This window comes from Cuculus canorus, chromosome 14, assembly GCF_017976375.1.
Source record: "Cuculus canorus isolate bCucCan1 chromosome 14, bCucCan1.pri, whole genome shotgun sequence".
Classification (NCBI taxonomy): domain Eukaryota; kingdom Metazoa; phylum Chordata; class Aves; order Cuculiformes; family Cuculidae; genus Cuculus; species Cuculus canorus.
The window spans coordinates 12,565,152-12,577,515 of NC_071414.1; the positions used below are offsets into that span (position 1 = coordinate 12,565,152).

At 42.8% G+C, this 12,364-nt stretch overlaps 1 protein-coding gene across 3 annotated transcripts in view; it reads right to left on the minus strand.

Annotated features, from left to right (window-relative positions):
- Positions 1-3,916: 3,916 nt before the first annotated feature.
- CYFIP2 (cytoplasmic FMR1 interacting protein 2) overlaps positions 3,917-12,364 on the minus strand; it is a 54,877-nt gene continuing 46,429 nt past the window's right edge. For 2 of the 3 annotated variants that reach the window (XM_054079575.1, XM_054079576.1), the window contains 3 exons: positions 9,315-9,553; positions 8,696-8,843; positions 3,917-8,131 (listed from right to left, as the gene is read on the minus strand). In XM_054079575.1, the coding sequence (XP_053935550.1) occupies positions 7,964-8,131; positions 8,696-8,843; positions 9,315-9,553 (555 nt within the window). In that variant the 3' untranslated portion in view covers positions 3,917-7,963. The remainder of the gene's footprint in view (positions 8,132-8,695; positions 8,844-9,314; positions 9,554-12,364) is intronic. The other variant, XM_054079574.1, reaches the window with a different exon arrangement.

Here is a 12,364-nt window from a genome sequence, read left to right on the forward strand (position 1 = left end):
AAAATTTACCTTGTTTTCCTCATGAAATATGTTATTTGTTACTACAGAAATTGCCCTTAGACTGCAGCATTTCTAGTGCCACATGGCTCCTTCCCTCAGCACCTGATCCTATCTTTGTACAATTCTTTTCTCCAGCAAATGTAATGTTCGAGTGTTTTGTGAGTCATTTGACTTTAATCAGGTCTGTTCATCAGCCACAGACCTGCAGGTCACTGGCTGGAAGAGACTGTGCCAGCAAAATGCCACATCCTCCCCTTTATCACAGGAGCACTTGATAATCAATCCAAACCATGTTGCAGTGCGTTTGGATGTAGGAAATGAAACACATGCTGATTTATCAGTGATCTGAGAGCAACTTCTGCTGCTGTTACCTATTATGCAGGCAAAAGGCACCCACAGCAATACAAGGATGGCAGGATTTGGCCTTTATTTAGGAAATTTACTCACTGATGCCAGTAAGAGCTATTTGTGCAATGTGTGAATATGAAGCTGATCGCAGAAACCAAGGTGATGGCTGAGTGGGACAAGTGTTGCTGCGTTTGCAGGGCTGACTGCCTGCAGCTGGCTGGGGAAGTGGTGTCACCCATCCCCTCGCTGCCTGTGCCACCTGCTCACTCCAGTGCTCAGGGGCACCGTGGCATTTTTCCCTTTGCTGGATCTTCTCCAGCACCATGAGATCTTGCTCATTGCTGGGTAGTCCTAATGGTGATGTGGTTACTGGCAGTTCAACTGCATCCAAATAATTTCCAAGCTTTTGTGGGTGAGCATTTTTGACATCCATGCAGAGTGCAGTTGCCCATTGTGAGTAAAAAGTTGTTAGGGAGGGAGCCAATTTTTATGGAAGGAATATGGGATGATAATCTTTTTGGTCATGGCGCAAGCTCATAAATTACTACCACGCCAGAGGAGGTGAGGCAGTCAAAAGCAAAGGACGCTTTTGGCCACAGATTTACCTTCCTCTGTCAACTTGATTTCCTAAAGGAAAAGTGTAATGTGACCACATGCATGTGTGTTTATGTAGCCTCCTTCATCCCTGAAGATGTTTGATACCACGGGCCACCTTTGCCAGGTGGTGAAATCTCCAAGAGAAGCTGTTCTCCGTTTTGGGAAGAGAGGAGACATGACAGAGAAGAGGTCCCAAAAGGAGGGGAGACTACAGTGTGAGCTGGCTCTACCAAACATCAGGGAAGAAGTGTGCCTAGTTGTCACTACCGTGGGAAAATCTTCAGTCAGTTCTTGCAATCAACCATGGGACACGAGTGTGTCATGTATTTCTTTCTCTCTGGTGCAGGGGCCACAGGGGTGTGGTATATAAAATCACTAAGTCACAGGAGTTGCATTTGATGGATTTAGCAAGGCTGCATATGGCAGTATGGGAGTTAAGAGCCAGGTAGGATTGGCATGGAATTGCCTACTACACTTAGTCAAGGGCAAGTTGAGACTGATAACAATAAACCAGGGATGCAAACAATGCCTTTTTATTGCACCATACCCTCATTTTAATGGGAAGGCTGTAATTATGGGAATTCAGCTCCAAACCGTGACCTTACTGGTTGATACTGGCATCAGATGCTTCCTTAAAAATAACTCATCAGAAATCAGGGAGTCTTCCTTAGCAACTCATCTTCTAACAATGCAGTTCCTCCTGAAATACTGGTTTGCAGTCCAAAAAACTTGACTGGAATTCAGCGGGGAGAGCAAGACAGCTTTGCATGCAAATAACCTCTTCAGCAACATCAAAAGGCTTTTCTTTTCCTTGCTCTTCTGATCTCCTCTAGTCTGGAAAAAAATGACTGAAAAATACTGGGTATCAATTGTCCTGTGTTACTAGTAATGGTGGAAGTATCCTGCTAACAGATAATGGAGACATTTGCTCTTGGTTGTCTGCTAGGCATGGTTCCTGTGGAAACCTGCTTTCAGAACAGGGTTGCAACAATATTCTGCTGTGGCTTTGTATGGTTTGAGGGCTTCATGGAGCTACTCGGTGCTTCAAAGAGAGGGTAAATCCTTCTCTTTCTGATCGTAGAGTGGTTGAAGGAATTACCTGGTGTTCAGATGATTGGAGCAGTACATGAAAGGATGCTGAAAGTCTAAAAGACCAGACGCTGTTGAGTAGACAGCCTTTAATTCAGCCTGTCTGAAGGTAACTGTGCCTGCAGAGTCTGTCTTTTCGTGCTACAAGAGCTGAGACAACACCACAAACAGGGAGAGTTCCCAAGTCTGTTGCACCCATGGTGGGTTCCCACCCTCGTACTGCCCTGCTTCTGCACACGTACCTATGGGTCTGTGCTGGGGAGCAGCTGAGTGATCCGGGGTCATTAGGCCACAAAACACACCCCCAGCTCGTTTCTCCCAGGGCTGCAAAATTTTTTAATCCAGATCAGTTCAACGATGCAGGTGACTGTGGCTCCATAAACCGTGTATGTTGGCAGAACAGGAGTAGTGGGTTTGTGATGGACAGAGGGTGGATATTCAGTGGGCATCAGAGGCCATAAGGCATCAGAGCAGCTGTGGATGCCACAAGGTGAAGTGTCAGGTAATCAGCAGATCATTTGTTTGCAGATATCTTATCTGGCAGATATTTGCATAAGAACTCTAAATCAAGGAAAACTAGATGTGAAAGGCATTCCTGCCTTGCAGAAGGGGGTCACAGAAAAGGTCATGTTGTTATGCTTTTGGGAGAGTAAAACAATCATTAATGAACTGTTCTTTGCATTGTTGAAATGCCTTTAGTCTGAAGATGTAAACACATTTCAAAATATTAGGAAGAAAAAGATGTTGGTCTTTATTTTTGATGCTGCTCCCCTAGGTTTAGCTGTTTAAAATTCAGAGTCTTCAACCCTGATACTGAAAGCAAGTATTGCTTGTGGCTTCATGAGAGACCATGCAGCTCTCAGCACTTCTTAGAGCTGGTGTTAGTACTGAGGTGTCCATGAGAGAGCAGCTAAAATTAGTTATTAAATAAAAAAGAAATCTTGCAGGAGGAAAGGATAAAACCCACCCAACCTGCCTAGTATTAGTGGCTGAGTCAGGAAGAAAGTCCTGTTCTCCTCTCTGCCATTCCTCGTTGCAGAACCATGTCGAAATTCGTAAACATTGAGCAACTTTCAACCATCAGGCAAACAGTCCTCCCCAGCAGTGCGTGACATACAAAGCTGCAAGGCACATCATGTGTCCCACGAGTTAAGGCACATTGGAAGGATCAACAGAGCTCCCTGGCCAAGGTATAAGGTTCACTTCCGATTTTACATGAAGAGTCATTGCATTTTAGCCCTCTTAAGCCAGGAAGCTGTTCCCATGAGGAAACCTTGTGAAGAAGCTATGAAAGGGAACATCGGTTACAGCATTTGTTTAGAGCTGATGAAGCACAGGTGCTGTTGCTACCATAGATCCACATCAATTGTTTCACCCTAATTCCTCAGCACCCAGAAAGTCTTTTCTTCCCCTTGGTCCCTACTGCTCATTCTGCAGTCAACAGTCACAGCTGGCTGCTTGATTCCTTGGAAGCTTTTAACACAAACCTAAGAATGGTTTCAAATGGAAATTTGGAAAAAAATAGCAAGGATAGTCTCCTGGAATAAAAAAAGGCCCCTGTTGAGTTGACAAGGCTGTGGTAATGAGAGGAAATTAGCTCCTCACTTTAGCTTTGTTTTGAGTAGAGCCTGTCAAATCCTATTAAATTTTCCCTCCCCCAGCCCTCTTACACTAAAACAAGATTTCAAAATTTGTTATGGAAGAAAGCAAAAGAAAGTAATCTTTTTTAAATAAACAAAATCATCAACTTTTTGATAGGAAAATTTGTTTGCTTGTTTTGGTGTTGGCCACAGAGCTCCTTTTTTTCCTTCCTTCGGTATTGATAAAAGTTTGGCACTTCATCAGCAAAATGCTGCAATTATTCCTCTTAATTTTTATTTTGTGCCAGATGCAACCAGAAGCTCTCTCCAAATAACAGTTATCACAACGATGATGACACCAGAAGATAAAGTCTGCCCATTTCATGAATGAGCCCAATTTTTATTTCTCTTCATCACAAAAGTCATCCCACGTTTGTTGTACACACTGTTGGTTGCTGTGTTACGGGACATATCACCATGTATCAGATGCTTTACTCTTGCAGAAGCATTTCTAATGGAGATGGCAGCTTCTGTTAGCTGAATTTTAGAACAACAGCAAAAAATAATAATACAAAAACCAAAATATTGTTTTCAGCTGCATAGCAAATATGCATCAAAAATTTAACACCGTTATCAAATCACAAGCGTAAATATACCTCACCATAAATAAAATTCATTGTACAAAATAACTCAAGCAGCTTTTCATACAAATATGGTACATTTGACAAGAGTTCTGGAGAATATTTTCTTGGTTTTTACACCTTCAATACTTTTTTTCTTTTGTTCTCAAACACACATGAACCTCTTGGGCTGGAGGAATGCAGGAGAAAAAGGACTAACAAGTTGTTCAATGCTAGTAAGTGCTGTCAGAGTTTAAAAGGAAAACCACTGAAGTGCTGAGCTCGAACTAGTTTGCTTCCTTTTTCTGTTATATCATTGAAAGTCAAGTATAGCATCATCCAAGAAAGGCATGTGACTGCCAATAGTCACACTTTATAATGTCAAAGCTGGAGAGAATATCAAAATAACCTAGTCTGACTTCATTCATGAAACAACCTTCCACCCCCTTCTGTAATTCCTGTATCGAGCCAACAAGTTGTCTTCGAAGCAGACATTCCAAGTGGTGGTGGCTGGTAAATTCCAAGGAGTTTGCAGACTACTTCAGAGTAAGCAGGAAAATGTAGGTTAAAAAGCAAGACCATAGTTAGTGGACTTAGAAGTATGCAGACCGTGGTCCACATTTCTCTAGGAAAAAAAATTAGGAATCTGCAGATTGTAGAATGAAAACTATAAGATTAAAGTACATTTGCAAGAAAGATAACCAAACTTGGCAGAAAGTCTGCAAGTGTGGAGAACATTCCCAGCCAGGTGGCAATCTGTTACTATTTAGCCCTACTGTTACAAATTTGCTCCCTATTTCTATTAACAATTATAACATTAAAAAAAGGCCAGGAGGGAAAAAAAATTCCCTATTCATGGAGTTCTTTAAAGACCTGAGCCTGAACCTCTTTCTCATATACAATCAAGGAGGGTTACAGAACTGAAGCTAAAGACTATTTGAATTCTTTAGATAATAAAGACAGTAACATCAAATCTCAGAAATTAAGACCTTAAGATAATTTCTAGCCAATATCTCATGCTACTTGAGCAACAAGGCAAAAGGTCTGCATACACTCTACCATCAAAAATGCTTTACATTTTGTTCATGCACTTTGGACGTTTTGCTCAAACATTTAATCCCTCGGAATCTGTAGGGATTTCAAGTTTTTGCCAGCCAATCTGAGGGCAAAAAATAGATTTCATCCGCCTGTTCTTCCAAGTACATACAACTGTACTTTGAAGGGTTTCAGAGAATTATTATGGCAAAAATATAGCAAAGAATGCAGAGAGATACTCATGTTTAGGTGAAATATCTCATGATTCACTCCAGACCTAAACAGATGAAAACAAGCATTTAAATTCACCTTTTGATATCCTATTTTGTCTAGGTAGCTAAGACTGGGCCATGTGGCACAGTTCATCTTATAATAACTTCTTGCTCATGCTGGTTTCCTAGAGGACTCTTAACATCCCATAATGTCAGACGCAGTAAGACATTTAATTTGTGCTGTGCCCGCAGGTGGCTCCAAGAGCCAGACAGGGACTTGTGCCACTTTTTCAGCAACACTTTCATACCAAAATAACAAGCACTTACTATTTAGGTCAGGAAAAATAGGATCTTGGTTGGATCTATCTTCCTCGTATCTTGTTTTCCACAAAAAATAAAGTGCTTGATTCTCCTCTTCCTTTTAAAAATATATATCTGTAGATACCCTCATTCCAGTAGTGTAGAAGTGTTGGAACATGATGGAAAACCAGAACTGACATCCCTAGCGGAAGAGTAAATAGAGAGCAAAAGCCTGAGTCCCAGAAGCTCTTCTGCTGCTCTTCCTCAAGACATGGAGGAAATGACTCACCTTGCCAGCTGGGTCCTTCCCTGCCACTCCAAGATTTCAGACTTCCTGAGATTTCATTTTACTTTCAGATTACTGTGCTGCACATTTTCCTTCCTGCAACTTAAACGTCTACCTCAGTGATTAAAGGAAACTCAAGGTGTGAAAATGTCCAGCACTTCTCACGTGTGGGATATTTATTGATTATCAAGGGATTGGATGGTGAGCGTCTGAGAGAACAAATTCATCCCACCTACCAAGATCTCCCTTTTGCTAATAGTAGTTTGTGGGCTTGTGTTTCCCAAGACAAAATACTCTTGCTGGGACGTTTCACTAATTAATTAGACATTCCCTTCGAGAGAATAAATGCCCAGGTTCTGCCTTTTTAACATCTGTCATAGCATGCGGTTTATAAAGCATGATGAAATGCATGAAAGGAATATGTATTATCACATTTCTATACTGTAACAGCAATTATCTGCTGTAACTTAGCTAACGCTGAGAAATTAAATATTGTCAGCAGTGAGGCTAGCATCATGTTCTCTTAGAGATGTGGTCTGATGTCCTTTAAGTTCAAGCACAAGATTTTGTATCACACTACTGAGGGGAAGCAGGGAAGACCATGAGTTTTGAAATCCTCCTTGAAATTCCTACCGAATTTGTTCTCAGTACCTGGGGATCTTAGACTAGCTGAGTAGGAAAAGGAAACACATTCAAGCCTCTGAATGCCTTTTAACCTGGAAAATTCTGGGTATTTTTTAATGCTTATCCTGTATTTTACTTCTTCTAAACAATCACATCATTTCTGAGTGATGGGAAGTACCCCAAGCCCTGCTTATAGTCACCATTCTCTGAAGAAAGATATTTGGTCACTGTGCCACTAGGAATTCATCTAAAACAAGAGAAAATAGCATCCCAGAACATACAGAAATTAAACTCCCCAATGCTCATCCCTGGCCAACGATCAAAGATAAAGTATGTTCAAGGTAACTACACCTGTCTCCTGTCAGGACCAGTGATTATTTCCACCTAAATTAATATGTTCAAGAGCACATTCACATGAATGCAGCCTCTCCTGTAGTCCGTACAAAATCTTGTCTAGTCCATGGAAGATGTATCTTCGGGGGAGAACCCTCTGCATTAAAATAAGTCAATGTCCCATAGCAGAGAAAAAGCCAGGCCACTTTCTCTTTCCCCATCTCTCTGAAGTGCTAAGGAGTTATTTGGCGACTACATCACTGCTGTTCTGAAACCCACGTACCAAAGCTCTCTTTAACAGATGCTAGAAAGGCCAACGATGTGGCAGAGAGCATAAAGTTAGCCCCAGACTGGGGCACGCAGACATCCAAGACCAGCCCAGCATGGCTCCTCTGCGCCCATCATTTGATCCTCAGGGTGCTGCCACAGGTGATATTCTGCCTTCATCTTTTCTTCCACCCGAAGAGTGAATCGGGGACTTGTTTCAGACCCTCCTGCTCCATGGCTGGCGGTGGCACATGTCATTGGGGGTGCTGATTTGCCCCACTGCTTCCGTGGTGGGAGTGGGCTCCCGGCACTGCAGACGCATGGAGCTCTTCCACCAGGACTCCCACGTTTGGGGCTGCAATATGGCTTCAGAGTGATGTGTTCAACTGGATGAATCACAGGAAAAAACTGGACCACTTCATGGAAGAAAAGCATGTTTTGCCCGCCCACCCCCACCCACCCCCAAGTCTGAAAGCTACAAGTAAAACCGATCACAGGGATGGTACAGAAGAACATGCACTCAAACAGGGCTGGATGGGAAGATGCATCCTCACGTGTAGTAGGCGTACCCAGTCTTTGTTGCCAGGTCTCACGCTACTGAGTTTACCCTTCCCAGCTGTTCTGGGCTCAGTCCCTTCTCTGTTCCCAACCCGTGCAGGGTCAGTGTCCATACTAGCAGGTGGTGGCCAGCGACTGGTGGATTGGGGGCTGGAAGCAGCGCACATGCTCCACTGTGGAACTGTCTGTTTCCACTGATTTCATGTACTTGTTCAGGATGGCGAAAATCTCATTGTTCAGGATCTGATACTTCCTGATCCTGTCAGCCATCTTCTTCAAGGGCTGGAGGGATTATGAGGAAGAAAAACAGTAGATGAAGAGAGTCTTAGATCATCTGACTATAGCTAGAAAGTACCAGTACCTCTGCCCTTCTGCTGGAAACCACTGCTAAAGCAAAGCATCTGTAACATGTGTTAACAGTTCCATTTAGCACCTCCCAGGGAGCGGTGACTCACTTCATTATAGGGTCTGATGACTCAAGGCAGAGCATTAACAAGGTCAGTGAGTGGTCCTATGTTAACCATTCTAAAGTTTAGACTCCCAGCTGCTTATTGATAAAGCCACTGCGATCACAGGATGGTTGCTGGAAATACCAGCTCCTCAGCTCCAGCTTCCCAACCCCAGGAAGAAGGGAAAAGCTTTGGGAGAAAAGATTTGATTGTCAAGCCAATTAAAACCTTGGCCTCTCTGCTGAGACTGCAGACGGAAATCTCATAGTGAGTGTGTCCAGTTTGAATAAGATTAACACTGGGCATGGTTTTAATTTATGAGTTTGGACAAAGCAAGACAGAAAACAGAGAGAAGTATGTTGTTTCAGCTCCTCCGGGATCTCACCCCTCAACTCACCACATTTTTAATGATTTCGTCCTTCCCGTCCTGTCTCTGCACCTTCAGCAGGTGGTAGCAGAAGTCAAAAAGGTCAAAGCGACGTTGCTGTCCAAGAAGAACAATGATAGAGCAACCTGCCCAGTTCAGACCATCTCCAAAGCACTGTCTGGAAGGAGGACAGGGTGGTGGGATGGGGAGAGATGACAGGATAGAGTTAGGTAAGAGAAGTCCTACCATGGCACCAGGAACTCTCCTTGATGAAATCCTAGGGAAATCAAGTTCAGTCCTACTCCTAGAAAGTGGGTAAACACCTAGAGAAAATTAACTCAGCAGACATGCAGCATTACACCTGAGTGCATGGCAGGGTAAGATAGATGAAGACTTAGTCTCTGACTTAGGTTGTTGGCCCATCTACCCATCTCCTTCTGCATGTCCCCTTGGGCATGCCTCTTTACACTACTCTTTTCCCCAGCTGTTCAGATAGAATGCTCTGGGCAGGTCTTTAAGTCCATGCATAACAAAGCCATTTCATCAAAGACCCACATTCCCCCTCCACTGGCTGAGGTTATTGCTGCATCCTGGAGGCTTACTGGCCTCCCTACCTCATGAGCAGCACTAGCGGCAGATGGATACTCACTCTGCAGTGAACTCATTGGTGCCCACAGGGATGCAGTACACAAACTGCATGGCACTCCAGAGCCGATGAAACTCGACGCACTCATCCACGTGCATGACCCCATTTGTTGGGGGTGGCCCACGCCAGATTGGGTCCTGCAGGTAGCTCCTAATTCGTGTCAGGATCACCTCAAACATAGACAGCCCACAGCATAACCGCTCCTTGGTCAGCAAGTCACCCTCCCGGGCAATGGCTATTTGCTGAGGAGAAGGACAACCAAAGAAACAGAAGTGACAACGCAATACAGATGGACCCTCTCACTGGCTTCAGTGCTTCCCAGTCTCCCTGGCTCTTTCCAAGTTAACACACATCCCATGCAAGGTCTGACCTTACCTCTAATGGCTGCTCTCATGGCACTCCCCACCAGAGAACCTCTCATCCCTCAAATGGAAGATGACTTAATATTGTGCTCAATTATACTCCACCAACCTAAGTATTTTTTGAAACAACTACATACGTCAGAAAACAAAAATTGGAGGCAAAGCTCTGATCAGAAATACTGATACTTAATTCTGCTAGCACACTGTTCCATTCTATTAGTGCTATTGGTGTTGCTGGGTTTAATGTCATGATTTGTGCAGATTATGAAAATAAAACAGACAGAACAGGGACATTTTCCTTCCCAGGACATTGCCATCATCTCTTTAAAATGTAGATAGCTTATGGGTTTCTTAATTTCTTTTGTAGTTAGGGTTAAAAAGCCCCGAGGAAGATGAGAAGCCATCAGAACCTTAATACTGGAAAACCTGTGGTTTATAAGAAAGCCAAAGGCTGCCACGGTGCCCTGGCCTCCCAGGTAGAGCCTTTTACACATCTCACCACTTTGACAGAGGCATGCACAGCAAGTGTGACATTTACTGATTCCCTGCCTATCCCAGAGGACTTCCTGGAACTTTAAGTAGTTTTTAAGGATTTGCTCCATTTCCAGCTGTCCCTGTAATGCCTATGAAAATGTCATCCTGATCAGAATCACAACAGGGGCTCAGCATCTCATACAACAGGCAGGTACATGTCCTGGCCAGATATTAAGAACAAAATTGTGCTTTTACTTGGATCATCTTTATTCCACCCTAAAACCACATGAATGTGCCTGCACATCCTCTTTCCTAACTATTAGTTTATGCTGGCAGTAACCTAAAGCATTTTTCGTTTGGTGGCTACTGAAATTACAAGCATTACAATTCCTCCTTGTGTCAAAATTTCAAGGACGTTCTGGGAACCTCAGATCAATTAATGTTCAACTAATAGCAAATATTATGGGAAAGCAGTATTGCTGTGCAGAAGTCAGATTTGGCTTGGGATCCCTAGATTTGTTAAACACAGGAATGATATCACTGATTTCATGGCAAGCACTTGGATGTGTTTGCTTAGCAATTAAAGATTTATTTTATTTAGCTCGTTATTATAACAAAAGGCTGTATGCTTTCTCTCTCCTCACCTGCTCCAAGCTCTTACAGGTACAGACTAACATCTGCACACACTAGTCTATGATGGCAAAATGGGGACACAGTAGAAATAAAGGCATTTCAAGTATAAGTTAGGTGTTAGCATTAATGTTTGCTAAGATATAGTGATAGAACAAATACTTTTAAGAACAAACTACTCCAATGGTCTTAGTATACTGTTCCAGAAGAAATCTTAATCTAGAAAGGGATTGTAGCGCCACTCCGTTATGCACATTCACAGAAAGAATTTGGTTCTAAAAGTCACTACCATAAGATTATTGGGTAGATAACTAACACGATGAAGGCAGCTGAAGAGCTGTTAGTCTTGTGGCCAGATCTGCGTCACAGTCTGTGGCCCTACTGATTTCTAAGATCAGGAGAGGAAGGATGTCAAAGGATGCCACTGTACTGGCTCAACAATTCCAGTGAAAAACTCAGACTGACTTAGCACTTCTGAAAATCTTTTACTATTTTCCCCTATGATCAGAATTAAAATGGAGAGGATTCCTTTAATGAACTGCTTCGACCCTCCCTGGTTCTTTATGAATCACCTATCAAATAGCTGCTTCTGCATTCCCAATGCAAAACAATTATTTACAACCATCACTGACAGTTTTCCTGCTATTGCACAAATCCAGTTATGCCATCCCTCTTCTACAGCTTGTTAACTGACAAGCTTGCAAGAACTGTACCCAAAGCCTGCAAAGACAGATAGATCCCTACTAACTACAGCAGCCTCTGGCTCAGCCCCTTTATAGCGTATAATTATATGAAATGCACAGGGCCACCTTTTAGGAGAGGCATCTAGCAGACAACTTCTGCTCAGATTCTGGACAACCGCTAAACGCACTTTTGCGTTCTGCAAGAAAAAGTCCCATATGGCCTGTGTCCAAAACTGCATTTCCAAAAGGCATGTCCAAAACTGCAGAAGGAGCAAGCTTAGAAGCTATGGAGGCACCTGTAGAAAGTGACTCGCGTTCCATGTACATCTCAGCTCAGAAAAATATCTGGTACTGAACTGTACCTGTATGATGACTATGGGAACAGTTTACAGAAAAAATAATTTTTAGCGGGACATGAAATACCTTTTGTTTTCATCACCATCATAACTATGGCAAGGATAAGCAACGAGTGGACTCAGTAGCAGATTTCAATGATGATTTGGCATGGAAAGAAGGAGAGAGAGAAAGACCAACACAAAGACACAAAAACACAGAGGTGAATTCTTTTTCTCGAGTGTCTCCTTTAAAAGGAAGTCAATGGAAAGTGAGAGAAGTGTCTACATAGTAAGACAAAGCCCTCAGTTATCCAGCCAATTTATTTGTTTCATAAGATTTCCAATGAAACAAAGTTCAAAATGTCCTTGGGTCCATCAGAAAAATAAGGAAAAAATCAACAACTTTCTGACTGCAGTAGGTCTGTCACTTCACACAACTGAGTGTTCATTCCATTCCCTCAGCAGTACATTACAGGAAAAGGATGTTGATTCATTTAATACTTTGAATAATTTTTATCCAATGAGCCCTATAAGTAGGCAGCAGGAAGCTGGTTATTGGTATCAAAGGA